General features: G+C 53.1%; 1 protein-coding gene across 6 annotated transcripts in view; it reads right to left on the bottom strand.

Moving 5' to 3' along the window:
* The window catches only part of SRC (SRC proto-oncogene, non-receptor tyrosine kinase), a 50,168-nt gene that overhangs the window by 5,832 nt on the left and 18,950 nt on the right, over positions 1–25,386 (bottom strand). For 2 of the 6 annotated variants that reach the window (XM_077873108.1, XM_077873109.1), the window contains exons 3-11: positions 15,745–15,905; positions 14,607–14,864; positions 12,860–12,959; positions 11,869–11,886; positions 5,968–6,000; positions 5,019–5,117; positions 4,767–4,870; positions 2,799–2,948; positions 1,190–1,345 (exon numbers count right to left, since the gene is read on the bottom strand). In XM_077873108.1, coding sequence (XP_077729234.1) covers positions 1,190–1,345; positions 2,799–2,948; positions 4,767–4,870; positions 5,019–5,117; positions 5,968–6,000; positions 11,869–11,886; positions 12,860–12,959; positions 14,607–14,856 — 910 coding nt within the window. In that variant the 5' untranslated portion in view covers positions 14,857–14,864; positions 15,745–15,905. Of the gene's footprint in view, positions 1–1,189; positions 1,346–2,798; positions 2,949–4,766; positions 4,871–5,018; positions 5,118–5,967; positions 6,001–11,868; positions 11,887–12,859; positions 12,960–14,606; positions 14,865–15,744; positions 15,906–19,162; positions 19,182–25,386 lie in introns of those variants that run through there. The other 4 variants (XM_077873111.1, XM_077873112.1, XM_077873113.1 and 1 more) reach the window with 4 other exon arrangements.

Here is a 25,386-nt window from a genome sequence, read left to right as displayed (position 1 = left end):
GGGCCTCCATCTGAGAGTGGGGGCCCAGGCCTACCTCTGGGGCACCTCCAGCACAATGTCTGGGGATCTGTACCTGCCACTTCATGAGTCTACCTGCAGTGTCCACAGCTACTACCACACACGTGTGCCAGGAATGAGTCTTTGCAGTCTCCGGAACATCCCCCTCCCCTCTCCCCAGCTAAAAGCCAGCACTTCCCCTTTCCTGACTTGGCCTGACCAGCCTGCAGGCCTGTGTCCCTGCAGGGCCTCCCACCCAGGAACTGTCCTTGCTCTCCCCTGAGAGGAGGAAAGTGGAGACAGTGGTGCCAAGTGAACACTGGGGCTTACATGACGGCACATGATGATTCCCCAGCTGAAGCCACGGGCTTAAGACTGTCTTGCCTGTCTCACACCAACCTCCCTGATTCCTCTGTGGCAGCAGGAACCAAGCAGAGGGTGCCTGCGTTTTGTCAGGGTTTCATGGTGTTTGTTTTCAAGGACAGTTTTGCCATTTCTCCCAGGTTAGACAGGAGATTGTGAACAGGCCCAGAACATGCCAGACCTTGTGCTTCCAAGCACTCCCTCTGAGAGCTGAGGCTTCACGTCCCGCGGCTAAGCACTAACGTGTGGATGCACACTGGGCCAGCGTTCTCTCACAGTCCGCGGGTGGGTCCTATTATCCTCATCTCCACTTTACACTGAGGAGGACTAAGACTCACAGTGGAGCCACCTGGCCTGGACCACACAGCATCTTTGGGGAATCGGGATGCCCAGCCCCAAGCAGCTCTCGGCAAACAGGTGCCATGGTTTGCAGAGGTGTGGGGGAGCTCCACCTTTAAAACACAGCCCACTGGGGGCACCTGGGTGGCTCAGCAGTTGAATGTCTGCCTTTGGTTCAGGGCGTGACCCCGGGGTCCTGGAATCAAGTCCCACATTGGGCTCCCCACAGAGAGCCTGCTTCTCCCTCTGCCTCTGCCTCTCTCTGTGTGTCTCTCATGAATAAATACATACATAGAATCTTAAAAAAAAAAAAAATAGAGCTCACTGTTCAGCAGAGGCAACTGAGACTCATGGAGGTGAAGGGTTGTGGGGGAGCCCTGGGACCTTGAGCTGTCCTATGGGATGGACATCTCCCTGGTTCTCGACTGGGGACACCAGAGCCCCCCCAAGGGGACCATGGTTTCCTCTGGGGGCAGAGGCAAGGCCTTACCCATCCACACCTCTCCGAAACAGCCCTGGCCCAGTTTGACCTCCAGCCGCAGAGACTCCCGAGGGATCTCCCAGGCATCCTTGGCCAGCCCCTGAGTCTGTGGCTTGGATGTGGGGCACACGGTGGTGAGGCGGTGGCACAGGCCATCGGCATGTTCTGAAGACAGAGGCAGGGAGGTAGAGTTCAGGCAGGGGGTCTGCCCTGGGACCTCCCCGTCCCACGGTCTGATATACACATGGTACACACACAGGCTTTGGGGACACAAAGGATGCCCTTGAGGCCAGGGATCCACACCTGAGTGTCCACACCCTCACCCCACACAGGCCCACACTGCCTCATGCACATGCTCACCGAATTATTCACTCATTCATTCAGCAGACTTTAAAGGGTGGCCACCCCGGTCAGTGGCAAGGACACAGTGCCGGACAAGCCCAGTGGAATCCTGCCCTCGGGGAGCTCACAGTGCCAAGTGAGCCCCACCTCCCTTAATCACCTCCCGGCCACAAGTGTGACGGAGGAGAGCCATGGGTGCCACAGCAGATGGGTTGGATGGAGTCTGGGAAGGCTTCCCTGAGGAAGTGGCCCCTGAGCTTGGGTCTGCAGGACAGTGAGTGGTTGACTAAGGCCCACCACTCCAAACAGCGGGTTTGCACCACGCATGCACATGCAGAGGCCCTGGGAGAGGAACAAGCCTCTGGTTGCACGAACTGAAAGGAGGCCAGAGGCACTGCAAGAGAGTGAACGGGGGCAAGGGGCCCCAGGTAAGGCAGGGAGGCCAGCCCGGTTTAGAGCAGCCACTTGGGGGTCTCTATCCTGAGATCGATTTTGCTGTGGGGGAACAGTGTGCAGAATGAACTGCAGAATGAGAGCCAAGGAGACAGAGGGGTGGCAGATGGTAGAGGGTGTCAGGCGGCCCAGCAGAAGGAGAGGAGGGTGGCACAGGATGGGCACGAACTGGCACTCTCAAGTTAGGCCATACCTGCACACAGAGTCCACGGCCACACACACAGGCACCAACAGAGACCCACCCACCTGAGTACACACAGACCCTTGAGCCTTCGGTGTCCCCAGGGAAGCCCCGAAATGTGCAGACACTGCATGCATGCTCCCCCCCATGACCTGCGCGCACGCGTGTGTGTGTGTGTGTGTGTGTGTGTGTGTGTGTATGTGTGTGTGTGTACCTGAAGCCCTCGCCCTGGCTCCCTACGCAGCCACTTATGCTCCCTCCCACTCCCTCCTCCCTCTGTGGGCTATGGGCTGCAGCGGTCTAGCCGCCCCCTCCCCTCCCAGCAACCAGTTCAGACCGGTCCTAGGGCTGCAGAGACAAACGACACCAGCCTCAGCCCCCCTCCCTTCCCTGCTCCCCTCTAGGCAGTGCCCTCCTCTCCAGCCAGCTGCAGAGGGGGAGAAAGAGGGGGGATGGGCCTGGTGGGAGGAGGGCACGGGAGGATCCAGGACGAAAAAGGGGGGGAGGAAAGGAGGGGGAAGAGGGAAGGGAGAGGAGGGGCAGGGGGACAAAGGAGCTCCACACTCCCAGGGTAACAAGAGCCCCAGCCCTGGGTTGGCCCCAAAGGCCCCCCCTCCCAGCATCCGCTCTGCTGGCCCTCACTGGAGTAGTAGGCCACCAGCTGCTGCAGGCTGTTGAACTGTGTGCGCGAGGTGATGTAGAAGCCACCACTGTCGAGCTTGCGGATCTTGTAGTGCTTCACATTGAGGCCCTTGGCGTTGTCGAAATCCGACACAGAGAGGCAGTAGGCGCCTGCAAGGTGGGACCAGAGAGGAGCAGTGACCCCATGCCCAACCCCCCCGCCTCAGGCCACAGCACTCAGTGAGGTTCTGTGCCTACCCAGCACGGGAGGACATGGAGGCCAGAGCCAGGTCCAGTCTGCCCTATCTTGGAGCACCTAGCCTGTGGGTGGCCATCAAGGCAGGGCCCAGTGAGCAAAGGGGCACCTGATCAGAGAACCTCTCCATGCACTCTTGGCCCTGGCAAGATCTTCAAGGCAGAGTGTCTATCCCAACTGTGTGGCCTGGACCAGTCACCTGCCCCCTGGGCCTCAGTTTCCTCCTCTGCACAACAGGGTGACTCCCAGGGATGTCAGGAAAATTTGAGACCACCTCTTATAAGTGGTGGAGGAGGAGAGCCATGGGTGCCACAGCAGATGGGTTGGATGGAGTCTGGGAAGGCTTCCCTGAGGAAGAGGGCCTGGCACATGGTAGGTGCTCAATAAATGTTTGCTAGGAGCCAGAAATGGTTGTGTCCCTGGCTTAACTGCTTCCCCTCTCTGCCCCACACTTCCTGAACACCCTGGGCTCAGGCAGGAGTGGGTGGCTGGCTAAAACTACAGCCCGGGCAGGAGGCCATGTGCTGGGTGTGGCCTTCAGGCCGCCAAAGCCAAGAGGGGCCAGCCCTGGTGGTGGCCTCCTCCCTGACTCTCTTGAGCCTGGAAAAGCATTTGGCTGGAAAAGTTTCCTCCTGCCTAGCAGGCCTGGCTAGGAGCCTCTGTTAACCTGAGCCCAAGAGAAGCCTGGGGTAGAGGCTTCACCACCCAGAAAGAGCCTTTTTCAGAAGGTAGGGTACAGGCCCCACAGCCCATGGCCCTCTGGACAGTCCTCAACTGCGAGTTACAATCTCCAGCGTAAAGAAGGGGAAAATGAGGCCCAGAGAGGGAAAGCAGCTAGCCTCAGGTCTCCCAGCCAGTTAGGCACACAGAATCGTAACCAGGTCTCTAAAGCCTGCGTTGGGCAACCACAACTAACACATGGCCCAGGACACACACATGTGGACACCTGTGGCCTGGGCCTAGAGCCAGCCCCTGAGCACATGTGTATGTGCACATATACAGGCATGCCCATGCTCACACTGGGATGCACTCCCCAAGCCCCCAGGCACAAAGACAAACCCACAACTATCTGCTCCCACACGGCAACACCCAGACAATTCCACCCCCATGTGCACACACATGCCTGGACTCACACATGGCATGCCCGGCACACAACTGCCCATAAATGCACACACATGACATGGGTGCTCTGCTTCCCACTAAACCCCAGGCCCACAGGATGTGGCCCAGCTTTGTCTCCATGGTGTCAGGTAGCCTGCAAGCCACTTGAAGAGGGGCTAGAGAGGGGATGACCTATGTTCTCTGGCTGGGGGAGGGATGGAAGAGGAACAGGGACCAGGACGGCTGGGGAAGGGCAAAGCTGGCTCCTGGCACCTCGTCCAGCTCTAGAAGCCCCTGGAGAAGGAGAAGAAGGGCCTACTTCATCCGCACCCATCCTGGAAATAAGTCTTTGGCTGTGTGACCCCCAGGCCTCCCGACAGCCTGTGCACATTCCTCGTCTGAGGAAAGTGAGACCAGAGAGGCTAAGTATCACCATTTGCTGCATCTCTGGCCACCCTGGATATCTCAGTCTTCCTCAAACGTACCTCCCTGCTGTTGATCCTACCACTTAATCCACCTGGAGGGCTCTTCCTACCCCACTCCAGGTACCAAACTCCTATTCATTCCACAATACCCAGCGCAAACAACCCACAAAAGGCTCAGTTCTCCTTGGCCAAAAGGAGCACTCCTACCTTTCGTGGTCTCGCTTTCTCGCACCAGGAAGGTCCCTCTCGGGTTCTCTGCATTGAGCAATAACCGCTCTGACTCCCGTCTGGTGATCTTGCCAAAGTACCACCTAGGAGGAAGGAGGGTGGTATTGGTGACCCGGGCTTCCATCTACCTGCTGCGCCGGGGCTCCAGGCACCCCACCCACTCCAACCCAGGAGAGAAGCTCCAAACCTGCGGGGATAGGGGGCAGGCAAGAGACCAGGTTCCATACTCACTCCTCAGCCTGGATAGAGTCAGAGGGCGCCACGTAGTTGCTGGGGATGTAGCCTGTCTGTCCCGTGCTGAGCGAGTGGGCCAGCCACCAGTCACCCTCTCTAAGGAGGGGGAGAGGAAAGGAGCAAAGGAGAAGGAGCCGTCAGTGGTGGGCCCAATTCTGCAATCTTCACAGGTGCTGTGCTGGGGGTCCCCAAGGCCAAGTGAGGTGCTGGGAGCTGTGGGACCGGCTGGAGTTCTCGTGCCACCAGGCCAAGCTGGCCCGGAATTCTTTCTCTCCCCAGCCCAGATGCCTCTTGGCCCAAGCTGACTCAGACGGACTTTGTCCAGGACCGTGGCAGGACTGACCTTGGTCAGCCTGAGGTCTAAATTCACAGGGGGCAGAGTCCTGGGATGGGGAGGAAGCTGCTTCCCTGCAAATAGACCAAGCCATCTCAAGATGCCAAGGGCTGTCTTGGGAATGAGGGAGGGAGCTCCCTGTCTCTGGGAAGGAAGCAAGTTGTAACAGGAGAGATGATTCCTGCCTAAGACAGATGTCAAATCAGATCTCCAAAGCCTCCCCAAGCCCTGAGATTTGGAAGCTGCTGAGACCTGGGTGGAGGTAGGGGGCGGCCCTTTGGGGGCTTGGTGACAATCCAGGCACTGATCCTGCAATGCTTGCCTTTGTTGCAAACCACTGGTCATCCATAAGGGACTCCTTAACTGAATACTACAGGCCTCTTCCTGCGGCTTACCCATCCTACCCTACTGGGGAAACTGAGGCCAAAGGGGGCTGGGACTTGCCCAGAGTCACACAGAGCCATGTCAGAGGGGCTGAGGTGGCAGAGACTCAAAGCCCAGGGCACTTCTACACTAACTGCCCCATGAGGAGGAAATGGGGACGGGGCGGAGGAGCTCCCTGCAAGGTCGGGTCCCCTGGGCCTGGGTGGGAGTGGGGAGGGGGCGAAGTACCTTTGCAGCCATCTGAATGTGAACCAGGTCTGGCTGGAGCGGGGGTCCAGAGACACAGAGGAGAGAGGAGAAAGCGAGAGCCCAACAGGAAAGAAGAGGCAGAGATGGGGGTGGTGAGAGAGAGAGGCAGAAAGAGCAAGGAAGAGAGCAGGAGAGCAGGCGGTGCTGGGGACAGGGGACAAGGCGGGGCAGCCACAGAGGCCTCACATCCAAAGCAACCGAAGGGGAAGGGGATGGGGAGGGGTCTGGGGCGGGGTGGAGGGGGACGGTGGGGAGGGGAGGCCAGTGGGAAAGGCTGCCTGGGAAATAGGGCTCAGCCCCCTTCCATTCCCACCGTGCAGATGGGAAGACAGGCCAGAGAAGCAAAGGCCTCTGCTCAAGGTCACACAGCCAGGCCCAGGCTCCTGACTCCCACATCAGAAGGAATCTTCCCCTGCAGGGTGTGCTGGGGCCTGATCACTTGCGGAGCTTCTCACTCCAAGGCTGCCTTTGGACCTCACCGCAACCAGGACCCTGAGAAGACACACAGCAGGCAGGATGTGCCCCCCTTCCTCAGTGCCAGGGCCCAGAGAAAAGGGCCCGTGCCCACATTTGCACAGTCTGGACTTGAACCTGGATCCCTGGCTCCTGATTCTTTTGAGCTGCCTTGGACACAGTCTTCGACCCATTTTGAAGATAGAGTAGTTGAAGCAAGGAGAAAGCAGGCTGGGAGAGCTCTCCAAACACTGGAGAGCACCCAGACCTGGGGGCTCAGTAGGGGCGCATCGAGGCTGAACCAGACGGTATAGAGTGCCTTCCAGACAGCGAAGGGAGCGTGGCCAGGGGCTGTGAGGAACACCTCAGCCGCGCAATTGCTGCACGCACACTCAGGCAGGGGCATGAGCTCACACGGCGGTCTCCGCTGGAGAGGGGGGGCTCTGGAGTTAGGGGGCACGGTCGACCTCAGGGAAGGCCCTTCCTTGGAAGCTCAGGACCACCATCCATCCCCCTGTTGTGCAAACACCCACGGGTGTCCACTTCTGTCTGTCCCATGTGATCCTCGAGGCCACCCTGTGAGGAAGGGGGGCCTCAGCCCCCCGATGAGGAAACTGTGGCTCAGAAACATCAAGGGATCAGCCCAAAGCCACACAGCACCCAGGCTGGAGTAACTTAGTACTTTGTAGGGAGACTGAGTCATAGAGATGGGCAAAGACTTGCCCAAAGCTATAAAGCAAGAACTTACAGGGAACAGCTGAGATCTTCCAGTAGGAAAATAAGGCAGAGAGGGGCAGTGATTTGTTGAAAGCCATAGCAAATCAATGGCAGGGCAAGGGTGACTACCAGGGCCCAAGTGCCCACAGCCAGACACAGAAGGCCCTCCTGGACCCCTGCAGCTTCCCCAGGCCACTTAGAGGCTCAGAGACCCTCAGAAAAGCCAGGGGAAGCAAGAGGAGGAGGCAGCAGGGCTAGGGGCGGGAGACTGGGCCAAGGTCTAGGTCAGAGGCAACAAAACGAGACAGATTGACAAAGCCAGAGTCTGCAAACTGGCTGGCCTCTGGGGAGCCCCCATCCACACACTCAAGAGTGGAAGGTCGGCAAGGAGTATGTGCCCAGAGGCCAACCAAGCAGGGCCCCGGAATCAAGGGGGGGTTCAATCCTGCTGACATTACCCAGACTTCAGCCAGCAGATCCTCCAGCTCCCTGATATCAGCCCAGTTGTGAGTTTGGGGTTTCAAGTCCAGATCTAGGGTTTTATTTAGTTCACAAGGCAGGGGTGAGGTACACCACAGTCTCACAATGGACCCAAGGTCCAACTTTGACCTGGCCCCAGCTTGAGAGGTATCTAAGAGCTTGAGCTCCAAGAGTCAGACCTCCCTGGGCACCATCCCATCCACCATTTGCAGGTTACGTGACCGGGGCCCTGCCTCAGTTTCCCCACCTGCCCACCTGTAGGGATACTCAGGCCTCCCTCCAAGTACGTAAAATACTGGCACAGGGCCTGGCACATAGTGGGGGCTCTATGTTCATGAGCTGTTAGTATCTTGATTTGGCTTTAAAAAGAAAAACAATTAGGGATCCCTGGGTGGCGCAGCGGTTTAGCGCCTGCCTTTGGCCCAGGGCACGATCCTGGATCGGATCCCACATCGGGCTCCCGGTGCATGGAGCCTGCTTCTCCCTCTACCTATGTCTCTGCCTCTCTCTCTCTTTCTGTGTGACTATCATAAATAAAAATTAAAAAAAAAAAAAAGAAAAACAATTAAATCTGTATCTCTGTGGGACCCCTCCCTACTCTCCAAAATGTTTTTAAAAACTACAGCAGCAAAATTAATTTATTTATTAACTAAAAACCAAAGCAGCTGATGAAGGGAAAATATTTGTAATAGTCTAAATGCCCAGCAACAGGAAATGTCCCAAAGACATTATGGAGATTACTCTCAGATATTTACACTATGCAATATGGGGAAAGAATGAGGGAGGAGCTAGATGTACTGACAATGGCAAGATATCTCTGTCCTAATGATTAGTAAAGAAAGCAAATCATTAAATAAAATGTATAGTTGAAGTAGGAAAAAAAAAAAAAACAAAGCAGCTCAGTCTCAGTCTTCAATAAGGATCTGCTGTGTGACTTTGGGCAAGTACCCTATCTTCTCTGGGTCTTAATTTCCTCATCTATAAAAAGGAAATAATATTCCCAGAATCTCCCTTGTAGGCAAAGTGTATCAGTCATCAATAGGCTGGGCTTAGGGCCAACTAAGATAATTACTATGACACCATCTAGGCCCACCTGTGAAAAGGAGCTATCAAGCCACATCTTCCTATGTCCATGGTCTGGGAGGCTCGAACGTGCCTTGGGTAGGTCCCAAGTGAGGGACCCCACAGCCTCCCAGATGGGTCCAGTCCAGCAGCGACACCAACCTAAGCCCAGACTTAGAAGTCATCTATCAGTTTGAGCAGATTTACTACATCTAGCACCTTCCCCAGGGGCCTGGTCCTTATCAGATGGATGTGAAAAAGGGAAGGAAGGAAGGGTATTACACACATTCCCTGACCCACTCCTCACCTTCCCTTAGGTGGTCAGAGAAGCACTGGACCAGGAGTCCTCGAATTTTACACCCCAAGTGCTGTTCACTAGCTGTGTGACCTCAGACAACTGACCTCACCTCTCTGAGCCTCAGGATCCTCTTTTGGGACCCTAATCCTTGAGCCGGCCATGCAGGCATGGAGATCGGGAGTATGGCAGCTTCAGAACCTGGGAAGTTATTCTGGTTTGGGAACTTATATTTAACTCACTTGGATTGTTGGAACTGGTCAGTCAGATAAGCACTTTGGGGATTGCGGGCAAGCCAGGGTTCCCTGAGGCCTGGGCACATGGTCAGTGGGGAGGCAGCAGGGTGAGGCGAGGGCAGGTTGCATGAGAAGGGTAAAAAGGTATCCCTTGCCCCATGGTGGGAAGTGGGACTGCAGTGCCCAGAACGAGTTGGGGAGACATCAGTACCTGCTGGAGGGCTCCCCCAGAGAAGCTGCTGGAATCTGGGTCAGAGGAAAGAGCAGATCAGGGAAGAACCCAGAGTCAGACTCAGAAGGGCCCTGACTCCTAGAGACTCAGACAGCAGGGCAGGGTGCTCAGGATAGTCAGATCTCAGAACGCTCTGGGCTTCCTCAGACCCAGGCCACACAGCGCACAGGATTCCAGGACCCAGGGCTGTTTGGCATGAAGATCCACGGAGCAGGGTCTCCAGGACTGCTACTGTGAGGACCAGGACCCGGCAAGCCCTGGCCAAACCCCACCAACGGACGGGCTAGTCCTTAAGCTCTCCCTGACACCCAGCCCAGCCACAGGCTGGCCTCAGGAAGCCCCTCCTTCATCCAGGGGCGGGACAGGAGGTGTAAATCATGGGCCCTAAGCAATAACGGGGACAGGACATGCAGGGTAGCCCCTGGGTGGCCATGAGGCCTGAACACCTCAACTTTGGGTGGCCCATCTGTCACTAAGTGCCCCCAGTCCCCTGTCCCCCACTTCCTCTAGGGCCCCAACTCCACCACCACCTGACTTCTCAGGCAAAGGGGTGGCTGAGCACTGCGATGGGGGAAGGGCTCCCAGTCCCCCTCTCCGGTCATGGCAGGTCACCGCTTCCCTTGGACGGGCCTCCACCACTTGCAGCCCCAGGCCTGGCCCAACACCGTCAGCCCTACTTGGACAGCAGGAAGAAGGGAGGGGAGGGGCCGGGCGAAGGAAAGGGGAGAGAGGCAGAACCAGAGCTTCCAGAGCCTTCCCTCCCACCACACCTTCGCTCAAGCTGTGGCCCCAGCCTGAGGCGCCCTTCCCATCATCACAGGTCGAGATGGGGAGAGATCCCCCTGAAGCATCCTCCCCAGCAGCACGCCCCGTCCTGGTGCCTCTACGGAGCCCCTCCTGCAAGGGCCGTGGGTGGGAGGGCCTGCCCGCCCCTCCCAGCTCTGCCACCGCCAGCCGTGTGACCTCGAACAAGTCACCTCACCTCCCGGGGCCTCAGTTTCCTCCTGTGCAAAATAAAGCAAAGCAGAGTTTCCACTTCCCGGGGCTGTGGTGTCGTATAAATAAAACAACGCAACTTAAGACCAGGCTGGCAGCCAGAGCACCGTAAATGGTGGCCGATTACTGGTCGTTCATCTTGCTTGGTGACACCAGGGAGGCACCCCCTGCTGCGCTGAGCGACAGGTGATCTGGGACCCACAAAGGCGGCAGACCTGAGAGCAGCCCCCCAGGAGCTCCCGGTCTGGGGGAGGCCGATGCGAACCGCTTGGAACCACCAGGGCACCGAGCGGCACTAGGACTGACACGCAAGGGGCGGAAAGATGGGGAGAGAGCCGCGGCCCGAGTTTCCATCCCGGCTTTGCCACCTGCTAGCTGTGTGACCTTGGTCAAGGGCCTTCACAACTCTGAGCCTCAGTTTCCTCGCTTGCAGAATGGAGACAGCCCCTCCCCCGTCACCAGAGCCCTGGCAGGACTGCATCGAGGAGTAAATACAAGGACATGGGTAGAAACGCCTGGCACAGCACCTGGCACCTCTTTTCCCTTTTGCCTCCCAGAGAAGGCGTCCTGAGCTGGATCTTGAAGGATGAATAGGAGTTTGCCAGGCAGAGACGGGAGAAAGGTGTTTCAGGCGGAGGGAAGAGCGTGCACAAGGGTAGGGAGGCATGACCGAGCAAGACACACTTGGAGTTGGTGATGTCCAATCTCCTCAGCCAGGCCTTTGAGGACGCTGGGGGACCAATCCTACTCTATCCCCAGCTCCTTCCTGCCTTTCCACTGCCCTGCCTCTCCAGCAGACCGCCCCTCCGAGAGGGACTGCCTGCCTCCCGCCCCTTCCACCTGCCCCAAAGCATCACTGCTCTCCTTGGAGGACTTGCTTGGAACCTTCCAGTCCCTGTAGTCACCACCAGAGGGGGGCACACAGCAGGAACCAAAATGCATGAGCAAGGACCCCAGCCCTGCCCTCTCTGCCTATCACTTGGTCTGGACTGGAGCTCGTACCACCTTCTCCTGCCACACTGGCTCCAGGAAGGGCCCCTTCTCCACCCAGGCCTCACCGGGCCGGCACTGGACCCTGCATGCAGCTGGCACTCAGTGGACGCTGAGCAGTCAGGATGGAGAGCGGGAGGGTGAGCAGGAAGGTGGCTGGGGAGGAGGCCTGATGGTGAGTGACAGGGGGACGGTAGGGCCCTCCCCAACCTCAGCCTGGGGGTTAAGGTGGGGACCCGGCCACACCGGTTGGGGGTAGGGCCGAAGCTGGGGAGGCTGGCTGGGGGCAGCCAAGGGAGCCAGGACCCGCAGGCAGGGACATGCAGAGGCAGCACATGCAGATAGCAGCCCCCCCCCTTAACCAGCAAAGCCCCCCAACCCCCCGACCCCAGCCCGCCACCTACGAAGCATGTACACACCTGACATCCACTTTCCTCCTAAGGGCCAGCGAGAGAGAAGCAGAGAGAGGGAGAAGCTGAGAGGGGGCTGGAGGGAGCAAGCAGGAGCCAGGGATTGGGGAAGGGGTTCCAAATGAGGATGGGGGCGTAGAGTAGGCCTTGCCCAGGGCAGGAATGCAGCGGGTGCTGAGCTCTGCCCGGCGCTGTGCTGGCAGCGCCTGCGGGAACAAGCCCCCGCCCCTCACCCCTGTGCGTGTGTCCCAAAGCCTGCACCCCCCACACCCCCCTCCCTGCCCCGTGACAGGCACTGCAGCCCACCCCCGGGACACTCCTGGCAGGGAAAGGAGAAGAGGAAAGAGGAGAGGAAGGACCCCTACCCCATGGCTAGAGCCCCAGCTACCACTCACTAGTTTATCCCCCCCTTCCCCCGGCCCTGCTCCCCTGCCCACAGGAGCCCCAGAGCCAGCTTGGCCCTAGGACGCCCCACCCCAAGGCTGGAGTCTCTGGAGGTCAATCAGACGTCCACACCCCATCCCTGTGCCCCGTCATAACCCCTCACACTGAGTGCCCAGTATGGGGTCTCTGTCCCCTGCTGCTAGAGACTGGTTCCACCAGCTGCCCCAGGCCCTCCAACCCCAGGTCCCTAAGGAGGGCACCTCTAGGGGCACAGCATCCTGCTTTAGGCCCTGTTTTCTGTAGTCCTGGGTCCTAGACCCAGTCCTGCCCTGACCATATGCCCCTCTGTGGGGTCTGGGATGATGTGCCCTACTGAGTAGTTACTGAACCCAGATCCCTGCCCTGGGAGCCCTCCAGGATCCCTGACCACCACCACCTATCTCATCTCTCATAGGCTCAGGACAGTTCCCTGGACCTTGGCGAGCCTTGACACTAGCCATGCCTGCTGCCCATCATGCTGCCCCCAGCTCTGGGATGCTCAGAAGTGGCTCTGGCCCAAGACCAGGTCAGGGGGATAGGGTCCCAAGGGATGAGGGACAGGGGGTCGGTCACTCACGTGTTGTTGACAATCTGGAGCCGCTCCCCTTTCTTGAAGGACAGATCGGTCTCTGTCCGAGACTCATAGTCATAGAGGGCCACAAAGGTGGTCACTCCACCTGCAGAGAGAGGTGGGAAGTGTCAGAATGGCCAGGGTCATCGCTCAAAAGAGGGGTGGACAGGAGGGCCCTGGGCAGAATAGAGGCTGGTCTCCCACAGCCGCACAGCCCAGCCCAGAGCCGTGGCCACCTTTACAGGGGCTGGCCCAGCAGTGAGTGTGTCCACCTGTGTGCATGTGTCTGGGCACCCCTGTGAGGGTGTGTAGGAGGCGTGTGCGTCTCTTCACATCTGAGCGTGCCCACTGGGCTCTGGGTGATCCTGACTGCTGGCTTCTGTTTAGTGCCCATCCTCCACACAGACCCAGAAGCCCCCAGCAACAGGCTTCTTAGCACACAGTAGGTGCTCGAGAAGCGACTGGGGGTGAATGAGCCAGTGAATGAAGGAAACTGCACCCGGTTGGGCTGTTCTGTTTCTATGTCTGTGTGACTGGGTGTATTGGGGGAGAGCTCAGTTCCAGGTACTGTGCCCTCAAAGAGATCCCTCTGTCCCCCATTTTAACCACAACCTTCACCCCATACCCCCCAAGACCCCCCCTGCCCTTTTTGCTCCTTCAACGGCAGCACCGCCTTCGAGCAGCCTACACATTTTACGAGCCTTGCTCTGTTTTTCTCCCCCATGCTCTGCATACTGCTGTGTCCCCAGCACCAGAAGAGTCCTGGCTCACAGTACGGGCATCACAAATGAATGGGTGTGTTTGTGGGTCTGTGTCTCACTCGGGTATGTGTCTGTATCTAAGGCATCCGTGAGTGTCCCTGTGTGTCCGTGCGTCTGTGTGTTCTCACTGTGTGTATGTACATCTGTGAACCTGTGGGTATCCGTGATGGTGCTCCTAGCTGAACCTGTCCGTACCCTGTGTGTGTCTTTGAGGGGCTTCTGACTGCCTGTGTGTGTGTCTTCATCTGGGAGTACGAGGTTATCTGTGCGTGTGTGTCTGTGTTTGCGTACATCTGCCTGGTTGCATGTCTGTGCCCGTCCATGTGTCCCTAAGTGGGTCTCTATGTCCACAGTGTATCTATGAGTATCTCATCTCTGATGGTGTCTCCAGCTCATCTCGTTCAAGGGTCTGCATAGGTATCTTAGGAGCTGCTGTGTGTGTGGCCCTGAGTGTGTCGAGGGAAGAATGCACGTGTTTGTGTGAGTGTCTTCCAGCTGCGTGTCTCTGAGACCACGTTGGCATCTTTCCGTGAGCATCCCCGGCCTGGGGCTGCCATACCGCGAAGCGCCAGCAGAGGGCGCAGGGGCGCATCGCGGCGCTGGGCCAGGCCCCTGAGAACCAGAGAGCTGCCTCCTGCCCTCCCTTGCCCCCTCTGCCACCCAAGGCCTCCCGACCTGACCCATCGCTGGGCTGCCCAGAGCAAAAAGCAACGCCTCAAAACCAGTCCTCATGCTGCCCTGAGCCAACAGCCCCCGGGGCCCCCTGCACCTCGGTTCCCCTCTGCAGGCCCATATCTCTAGACCCTGTTACTGTCCACTTTGGATTTGCTCTCAAAGGCAGTGGGATTTGCACCACACTGTCCAGTTTATAAAGCTCTTCCCCACCCACAGTCTCCAGGAAACCCCCAACAGTCCCCAAGCCCAAGACACCCACAGCCCTGCTGCGAGAGAGGCCCGGCCCGCAGGCACCCACGCTCCCAAAGCCCACTGACCAGCCAGCGGCCCCGCCCGCTGCGGGGAGGTGACCGTGTCCGAGGAGTTGAAGCCCCCAAACAGCTTGGGCTCAGCAGCTGCGGAAGGGAAGGCTGTACTGGGGCCTCGGTGGCCATCAGCGGAGGCTGGCTTGCTGGGTGTCTGTGAGGTGGGGAAGGCACCCCCGCCGCCACCGTGGGTGTTCTCAGCTGGCTCTAGGCTGCGGCGCCGTTGGCTGGCATCCTTGGGCTTGCTCTTGTTGCTGCCCATGGTCCTGGCTGGAGATGAGAAAGCACACTGGGTGAAGGACTCTGGGAGCAGGCAGGGCTGCTGGGCCCGGGCCCTTTAGACAGCCTCCACCCCCACCCACCATTCTACAGACGAGGACACCGAGGCCCAAAGAAGGGCACCAGCCTCTTTTGGATAAGTTAGACTTTCAGAGCCTCAGTTTTTTAACCTGTAAAATGGGGATAATAATGGGACCCATAAATGGCTTCCTTGGGACAAAGCCAGGCACAGAAGCAATGACTCATAATCAGAAGCCCTAACCTCCCTCACTTCCCCCTGAGTCAGTTTCTGTCGGTCATGGGCAGGGACAGTATCTGAGTCATGGCCATATCCCAGGCATACAACACATAGGAGAGGGCTCACTGAGGGCTTGCTGAGCAATTACATGACTGACTGAGATGGTCTCACACCAGAGTGAAAGGTGCTAATAGTTGCAGCCAAGACAGGGATACAGAGGAAGCTGGAAGGAGAGATGTCTGGGAGCTCACCCAGCCACAGGGCCTTTGCACATGCTGTTCCCTCTGCCTGAATGCTCTTCCCTGACCACTTCACCAGAATAACTCATGCCTCCTTCAGTTCTCAACTCAAAAGTCACCTCATGGGGAAGTGTTCCCCAAATCCTTTCTGGTTTAAGTACCCCCTTACTTTTGTACCTCTCTTGATAACACGTGGCCCAGAAAAAAAAAAAAACAAACTGAAACTCTCCAGTGATGCCCATAGCCCCGCCACCCCCTTTTGCCTCCTACCTCCCACTCCACAGATCCTGGTTGGTCCCAGCTTCCAACAAATGTGGCCAGGGTCTTCCCACCCATCACGGCCACCCCTCCCTATGCCCCCCATCTTGGCAGCCCTGATGGGCCATCACCTCACCTGGGGGAAGGCAGGGGCTGTCCCAGAAGGTCTGGGAAGCAGCCTGAGGTCTCAGCACGAACACCAGGTCAGGGGTCTTGAACTAGAGGCCCTGCTCCACGTCTCCCTGCTATGTGACCCTAAGCAACTGACTTCCCCTCTTTGGGCCTCAACGTCTTCATCTGCAAAACAGGGAGAAGGCAGACCTCTCAGGCTGTTGTATGGATATGATTAGAAAGAGAAATCACCATGGCCCTGAGTCTTGGGTCCCAGTTTACCAGGCTCTGACTCTGACAGTTCCAATGCTAAGAGCTTCCCAGACCTTCCCTTCCATCAACCTTCCCAAAGCATTTTATGAGCATGAGCAAGGCAGGGTATGACGCAGCGGTTAAGAGTGGGCTCTGGAGCCAAACTCCCCGAACTCAGATCCCACCTTTACCCTCATCGGCCATATCACCTCAGGGTAATGACCTAACCTCTCTGTGCCCTATTTCTTCATCTGGAAATGATGGGGTCATCAGGGTCCATGGTAAGTGAACGAGGCAAGTATGTTCTTGCTGGGAATGAGGCAGGTCATCCCACCACATCCGCTATGACTGATACTGTGTGATTCTGGATATACCGGCAAGGTAGGTTTGGGATATTCTCCAGGGAATGCTGCAGGCCCTGGAATCAGTCCAGAACTTCCTCTGGGAACCCATGGATGGGGAAAAGTGTTCTTGACTGGTTGAGGCCTTAGGCAAGACTACCGGACCTGAGCCCCAAGCCCAGCTCTGCAAGCTCTCCTCCTGCAGGAACTTTAGCCAGTTCCTGCACCCCTGAACCCCTCAGGCTGACGGACTGCACAATGTGGGCGTGGCCTGCATGCTCCCTGGGGACCATCCAGCTCAGAGAATGGGCTGGGGAGGCCCTGAGGAGACCTGCTCAACAGCCCAAGGGATCACCAGGGCCTCCTGAGGGACAGGCCAACAAGCCTGGAGACAAAGAAGACCAATTTCCATGGCAACCCAATCCACCGGGGTCATATCAGCACTTATATTGTTGGTGTCCCGTGGGTCCTACTGACCCAGTTCCCCGAGGCTCCAGGCTGCACCTGCTACGCAATGGCTCCCTGGTACAGCATTCACAGCACTGACTGTGCAGCAGAAGCTACGCTAGTCCATGGAAGGACACAGGGACGAATTGCCCGGGCCTCGTGTCAGGGGACACATGCTTTAGCAGGACACTCATTTGTGGGACTTTCGGAGGAAACTAAAACTATAAAAAATATTTTTTAAGGATGATTTAAAAAAAATTTTTAAATGGAGAACTTTCTAAGGGCCTGAACTTTCTTTATTTTCCTTTTTAAGATTTTATTTATGGAGCACCTGGGTGGCTCTGTGGTTGAGTGTCTGTCTTTGGCTCAGGTCGTGATCCCAGGGTCCTGGAATCAAGTCCCGCATCTTCCCCTTCTGCCTATGTCTCTGCCTCTCTCTGTGTCTCTCATGAATAAATAAATAAAATCTTTAAAAAAAAAAAAAAGAAAGATATTATTTATTTATTTATTTGAGAGAGACAGCACAAGTTGGGGGTCAGGCAGAGGGAGAGGGAGAAGCAGACTCCCCATTGAGCAAAAGCCCAACGTGGGACTCAATCCCAGGACCTCAGAATCATGACCTGAGCCAAAGGTAGATGGTTAACTGACTGAGCCACCCAGGCATGCTGAATTTTCTTTAGATTGAACTAAATGATGCAGAGGGAGCTCCCTGTCACTGGAGGTAATAATCAAGGACAGGAGAAAGAGTCATTGGGTGGTGTGCTATAGAGAAAAGAGGGAGAGTCAGGCCTGGATCTTGAGCACCATCCCAGCTCCTAGAAAATGCATGTGCCCTTTTTGGTGGGGGTGAGGGAAAAAAAGACAGCTCTTGCTCCCAAACTCTTACACTGACCCAGACTCCCCAGCAGGGCACTCAGCAAAAGCACAAGAGAGCCTTCAAGACCCAGCCAAGGTGGCCTGGTCTCCTGTTGCAATGTTTGTTGGTTGGAGGAGTTTCTGTTCTGTTTGTTTTGTTGGTCTTTGCGGTTAAAACCAATTACGTACGTAACACGTGTTTGTGGAAAGGCAGGGGTGTGGAGGTGAAGAGCTAGAGTACTAGAGTGTTTGAACCCCAGCCCTACCACCCCATCATGGGACTCTGCCTCAGTTTCCTCCTCTGTCAGTCGGGGAGACTGGCACTGATCATCTAGTGCCTTTGACCAAGCCCCCTGCAGGCAGGACTGGATCATATCCATCTCCACCACCCCAGTGGCCAGGACAGGCCTGGCACCTACTACTACTTATTGCTCTGGAAATATCTGCAGAATAGACAAGAGACTAAATGAGCACAGATATGAATTGCATCCTGCTTTGTTCCCCCAACGCCATGCTGTGGAGACAAGTATCATTCTGGATATTCAAACACTCCCAGGGCCTCGACCTTATACAGGCCCTGCTCTAAGCTGTTTGAAAATTCTCATTCGTCAAATTCTCATGATAATCTGGAAGGTAGATACTAGTAGTGTTCCTGTTTTACCAATAAGGAAACTGAGGCCCAATGGGGTTGAGGAACTTGTCTGAGGTCACACAGCGAGGGTGAGAGAGGACAGGGAACCCCACTGAGCAGGTGCAGGTATCAGGGGCTGCTCATGGGGTCTGCTGGGGAAACCTGTGACCCTACCTCCTGCCCTCAGGATGTCCCCTCACAGGGAACAGCCAGATGCCCTTGGTGGATGGCGCACAAGCAGATCACGCAGCCCAGTCCCCTCTCCTAGAGAAAGCCAGACGTTCCCAGCTTCAACAAAGCAGAGTGTGCCCATGGAAGGACAGGCACATTCAGGGTGGGGTCTAGTCCCTGCAGGGCTGCGGCCACACTGTGTGACCTCAGGAGAGACCACCCTCCTGGGCCCCAGGCTCCCTTCCTGAGGCAGGACCCCATCGCAGGACCTTTTGGTTCTGAGGTCCGAACGCCAAGTCACCATGAGTTGCCCATCTGAGAGGAACCAACCCACATCTCTTCCGCCACTTGCACGCTCTGAGGTACAGATAGACCCTTGAGGGACCGAGAGGAAGTGGTGAGGCCTCTGTCCTGGGGGAGCCCAAGGTTTCCAGAGGAAGGAGGCCCCTTTCCTCTGGGGAGCCACTCCTAACCTCAGCCTCCTGACCACACTCTCCAGACGGAGGGGAGGGCTTGTGCACAAGAGGTGCCAGGAAGCCAGCCTGCAACACCTCCCCTCACCCCCGGGGTCCCCACCTGGCTTGGCATCTCCCCCTGCCCAGCCCATAGCCCCAGCCCTGCGTCACGTGTCCCTGTCTCAGCGCTGGTGCCCCCACCCCCCCAAATCTTCCTCAGACATGTCCCTGCCCTCAGCCGGGCGCCTGGCTTCTGGGGCCTGGACGCAGGAGTCTGGCCCTCAGGCGCACCCTGCTCCCTGCAGCCAGGGCATCTCTGCAAACTACACAGACAACGGGGCCTCCTCTGCTTGGCACGCTCCATGGAAAGCCAGACACGACGTCCGTCCTCGCGAGGGAGGGGCTGGCGAGTCAACGATGGTCTGCTCACCGTGGGGACGGCCGTGCAGCTGAGGAGACAGGGCAAGAGCTGGGGCAGCCCGAGAAGATGCAGCGGCAGGGGAAGAGGGGCAGCTGCCAGGGCACAATGTCCTCTGGGCCCCTAGGGACCTCAGTTTCCGCAACTGGGAAAGGGGTACAATGACGCTACCTAAGCCATGGGGTTAGTGAGAGGAGTAAATGAGCCACCGCTTGCCGTGGGCTTGGTGTGGTGCTGGCCCAGAGGACACGTGAGCTACAAGGATTCTGTAAAGGAAGTGTGTGTGTGTGTCTATGACAGCACACTGAGGTGCAGAGAAAGTTCTGGAAGGATTCCAAATTCCTCACAATGCTTCATCCAAGAGATGTGGGACATGGAGAGGAAAAAAATCCCTTTTTTACTGTATGTGCTATATCACTTGACATTTAGAAATTACGTTATTAGTGGGGCTCCTGGGGGGGCTCAGTCGGTTAAGCACCTGCCTTCAGCTCAGGTCATGATCTCAGGGTCCTGGGGTCGAGTCCTGCATTGGGCTCCCTGCTCAGAAAGCCCCCCTTTCCCTCTGCCCCTATGCCCACTTGTGCTTTCTCTCTCTCTCTCCCTCTCTCAAATGAGTAAATAAAATCTTTTTTAAAAATTACATTGTCAAAAATTGTTTTTTAATGAGAGTTAAAAAAAAAAAAAAAACAGAAGAGCTTTCCATCACTCTGGGTGAACCCCTCTTCACCCAGCCCTGCACAATTGGTGCTGTCACCCTCTCCATGACCCCTCTGCTGGAGGGCACCACACTCTCCCTCACCTCCTGACCTGGCTGCGCCCCCTCCCCAGGCACATGGACACTCACAACATCCAGAACCATCTGGGGGATAAACTGCTGTTCAGTCACAGCACTCCCACCCCCTCCTTCCCTACTCTGGCGAGCATCACCTTCACTTCTAAGGGTGGAAGGAAGCCAGAGGATTAGGATGTGAGAGTGAGGAATCCAGTTAGGCCTGGGTTCAAATCCTGATTCCAGTACTTACTAGCTAAATCTTCTTGGGCAAGTTACTCTGTGTCTCAGCCTCATTATTTTCTTTTTTTAAGATTTTAAAAATTCATTTGACAGAGAGAAAGAGAGCACAAGCAGGGGGAACAGAAGGCAGAAGGAGAGGGAGAAGAAGGCTCCTTGCTGAGCAGGGAGTCCAACTCAGTCCAGTGTCCTGGGATCATGATCTGAGCCAAATGCAGATGCTTAACCGACTGAGCCAGCCAGGCACCCCTCAGCCTCCTTATCTTTAAAATGGGAATAATAGGGACTTCTGGGTGGCTCAGCGGTTAAGTGCCTGCCTTTGGCTCAGGACATGATCCTGGAGTCCCAGGATCGAGTCCCGCATCGGGCTCCCGGCATGGAGCCTGCTTCTCCCTCTGCCTGTGTCTCTGCCTCTCCGTCTCTCTGTATCTTTCATGAATAAATAAATAAAATTCAAAAAATAAATAAATAAAATGGGAATAATAATAAACCTAACATCTGAGAATTAAAGGAGAGAGGCCATGTGCCAGGCACAGAATAAGTGCTTGATAAACAGTGCACAGTGGTGTTTGCTGTCATTATTAATATTACAGGGGATAAGAGGAACCATGAAGGAGGAGACAGGAGTTAGGTATCAAAGCCTTGAATGCCAAGCATAGAGCTAACTTACACCCAGTTGATACTCAACTGTCCTGACAGCACAGTGAAGTATAGACTATAACTGTGCCCACTTAACAGATGGGAGCAAGGTTCAGAGAAGCCAAACCTTGCCTGAGGACACAAAGCAAATGAGTGCACCAGGGCTGGGATGCTCGAGGGCTAGGAGAGTGGCATCAGAAGGCACCTCTGCGTCCTGCCCACTGTGTAGCCAGCCCCCACACTCCAGACACACCCACCACCCACCATTCCCCCATTGCCGCCTCCTGGACACAGAGGCAACACAGAGACCAGAAGCCAAGCCCCAACATCACCCACCATAACTCTGGACCTTCCAGGGAAGCAGAAATGTCACAAAAATACAGGCCTGGAGCTTGAAAGCCAGGTTCAGACGCCGTCTTGCATCCAAGGGCCTCAGTCTACTCCTCATCAAAAATGGGAATCAGTATAATCGTTCCCACATAACTAGTTTTGTTGTAAGAAGTATGAGGTAATACATATGCAGTGCCTAGCACATAAGAAGTACCCAATAAATATTAGCTATCATCATCATCATTACTGTGGAAGATCTCCTTTAGATCCTTGCTCTTTTTCTTTTCTTTTTTTTTTTCTTTTTAAAGGTTTTATTTATTTATTTGAGAGAGGAGAGAGAGAGAGAGCACGAGTGGGAGAGGGTTAAAGGGAGGGGGAGAAGCAGACTCCCCGCTGAGCACAGAGCCCTAGACTGGGGTCAATCTCACAACCCTGAGATCATGATCTGACCCCAAATCAAGAGTCAGATGCTTAACTGACTGAACTACCCAGGCACCCCAGATCCTTACTCTTTTGTAATCACTCTCACAATGAGGCAAACTTCCCAGATTCCTCCTATGTGTCAAGCTCTGTGCATGACCGTGAAGGGATTTTCTGGTAGAGTTCATCAGGAGCCCAGGCCCAGAAAAGCCACTTCACAGGGAAAGAGTCCAGAAAAGACAAGCATGTCCACTAGTTAACCTTGCTCTGAGATCCTTGCCAATCCAATGAGCTAAGAACAAGAAATGGAAGTAATAAAATGAAATTAGAAAGGAGAAAATGAGTATCATCATTTGCAGATGTTATCAGCACAGATCTGGGAAATCCAAGAGAATCTGCTGCAAAACTATTAAACAAAAAGCAAATTAAGTAAAGTGGAAGGAAATTAAAAGTTAATACACCTAAATCAACAATGTAGCTATATACCAACAGCAATCAGAAAATAAAACTCCTGAGTGCCTGGGTTGCTCAGTTAGTTTTAAGCCTCCGACTCTTGATTTGGGCTCAGGTCATGATCTCAGGGTGATGAGATCAAGCCCCACATCGGGCTGTGCTCCAACACTTGTTCCTCTCCCTCTCCTACTGCCCCTCCCCCATCTCACACTTATGTTCTCTCACTCTCAAATAAATAAATAAATAAAATCTCTTTTAAAAAGAAAATTAAAAGAAAGCTTAGCATTATGAAAATATCAATCCTTCTAAATTAATCTAAAAATTGAATGTGATCCCAATAAAAACTCCAACAGGATTGTTTTTTAATCTTATCAATTTTAAAGTTACAATTAAAAGTAAATATATACAAGTAGCCAGAAAAATCCTAAAAAAAAAAAAGGAGTGGGAAATAGCTGACCAGATAGTAAAAATTACTATAAAGTCACAGTAATTAAAACTGTGTCACATCAGCACAAAAACAGGCAAGTCAACGCAACAGAACAGAGAATCCAAATATTGCCTCAAACATACAGAGAATTAACACAACGAAAGTGGTATTCGATGCCATTGCAAAGAAGGTAGATTATTTTTAAAATAGAGCTGGGATCAATGACCTGCAACCAAGAAACAAAGCTGGATTTCAAACTTACTCCATATGACTATAAATTCCAGATCAATCAGATTTATACCACACAAAAATAAAACCAAAAAGCTTAAAAAGGGGAGTAGAGAATAAATTTTCTAATCTCAAAATGGGAAAAACATTTAACACAGCACAAAACACAAAACCTGAAAATCATTCTTAAAATGATAAATCTATCTATATAGATAAATCTAAAATGTCTTCATGGTTAAATAAATATCATAAACACACTCAAAAGGGAGACAACAAACTAAGAAAAATATTTGTAGCTCATATGATAGACAAGGATTTTCCCCTTAATATATAATAAACTCCCACAAAATAAGAAAAATAACCACAGGTAGTTTACAGCAAATCAAATGGCTCTTCAACATACAACAAGATACTCACCTCACTTATAAGATTATACAAATTAAAAATACACAATTTCCCCAAGCACAGCAGAATACAGATTCTTCTCTTTTTTTTTTTTTTTTTTCAAAATTTATTTATTCATGATAGACATAGAGAGAGAGGCAGAGACACAGGAGGAGGGAGAAGCAGGCTCCATGCTGGAAGCCCAACACGGGACTCGATCCTAGGACTCCAGGATCGCGCCTGCACGGAGCCTGCTTCTCCCTCTGCCTGTGTCTCTGCCTCTCTCTCTGCATCTCTCTGTGTCTCTCATGGATAAATAAATAAAATCTTTAAAAATAATAATAATAAATAAATAAATAAATAAATAAATAAATAAATTATCAGAACTAATAAACAAGTTCAGCAAAGTTGTAAGGTACAAGATCAACATATAAAAAATAATTATATTTCTATACACTAGCAAAAATCCAAAAATAAAATTAAGAAAACAATTTACAATATCAAAGGAATAGTTAGGAATAAGAGTAACTAAAGAAGTGCAAAATTTATACTCTTAATTTTAAATTTTAATTTTAAATTTTAATTTTAATTTTGAAATTAAAAAATTTCAAAAATTGTTGAATGAAATTAAAATCTAAATAAGTGGAAAGACATCCCATGTTCGTGGACAGGAAAACTAAACATTGCTAAGATGGCAATATTCCCCAAATTTATCTACAGACTCAACATAATCCTTATCAAAAATCCAAGCTATCTTCTTTGCACAATTGACAAACTGATCTTAAAATTCATATGGAAGGTCAAGGGACCCAGAATAGCCAAAACAACCTTAAAATAGAGAAACAAAGCTTGCAGGCTCACTCCTCTCAATTTCAAAATTGAGGAAAAGGTCCAGTAGTCAAAATACTATAGGGCACCTATCTGGCTCAGATGGTAGAGCACACGACTCTTGATCTTGGGGTGGTAAGTTAGAGCCCCACGGTGGGGGTAGAGATTACTTTAAATAAATAAATAAATAAATAAATAAATAAATAAATAAATAAACAAACAAACAAACAAACAAACCATGGTACTTGCATGAAGACAGACATATAAATTAATAGGACAGAAATGAGGGACAGAAATCAACCCTCACATTTATAGTCAATTGAGTTTTGACAAGAGTGCCAACATCATACAATGGAGAAAATACAGTCTTTTCAACAAGTGGTTCAGGAAACAGTGGATATACACATGCAAAAGTAGGAAACTGGATACCTTCCTCAAACCCTACACCCAAAATTAACTCAAAATAGATCATGAACCTAAGTATGCAAAGTAAAGCTGAAAAAAATTCTTATAAGAAAATATAGGTATAAATTTCACAATCTTGGCTTCTTAGATATGGCACCCACAGCACAAGCAACAGAAGAAAAAACTGGATGCCATCAAAATTTAAAAAATTGTATCCAACGGACACCATCAAGGAGATAAAAAGAATTCACAGAATGGGAGAAAATATTTGTAAATCATATATATGATAAGGGATCTGTACCAAGAATACATAAAGAACTCTTACAACTCAACAACAAAAAGACAAATACCCCAATTAGACATTTCTCCAAAAAAGAATTACACATGGCCAATAACTGCATGCAAAGATGCTCAACATCATTAGTCATTAAGGAGACGCAAATCAAAACCACAATGAGCTACCCCTTCACGCCCACTAGGAAAGCTATAATTAAAAAGACAGATAACAGTAAGTTGTTGGAAACCTCATACATTGCCGGCGGGAATGTACAATGGTGTTGCTGCTTTGGAAAACAGCCTGGTATTTTTCCTCAAAAGATTAAACATAGAGTTACCACATGATCCAGAAAGTCTGCTTTAGGTATGTACCCAAGAGAAAAGAGAACTTTTATGTGAAAACATAAAAATGTGTATGTGAAAAAAAAATTTAAAAAAAACTTGTATGTGAATATTCATAACAGCTTTGTTCATAATAGCCAAAAAGTGGAAACCACCATATATCCAGCAGCTGATGAATGGACAGATGACATGTGGTACTATGTCCAGACAATGGAATATTATTTTGCAAGAAAAAGGAATGATGCCTGACAACATGCTATAACATGGATGAACCTTGAAAGCATGATGCTAAGTGAAAGAAGCCAGACACAAAAGACCACATGCTGTATGATTCCATTTATATAAAAGGACCAGAA

Source organism: Canis aureus, chromosome 26, assembly GCF_053574225.1.
Source record: "Canis aureus isolate CA01 chromosome 26, VMU_Caureus_v.1.0, whole genome shotgun sequence".
Classification (NCBI taxonomy): Eukaryota; Metazoa; Chordata; class Mammalia; order Carnivora; family Canidae; genus Canis; species Canis aureus.
This window is presented reverse-complemented; position numbering and strand designations above follow the sequence as displayed.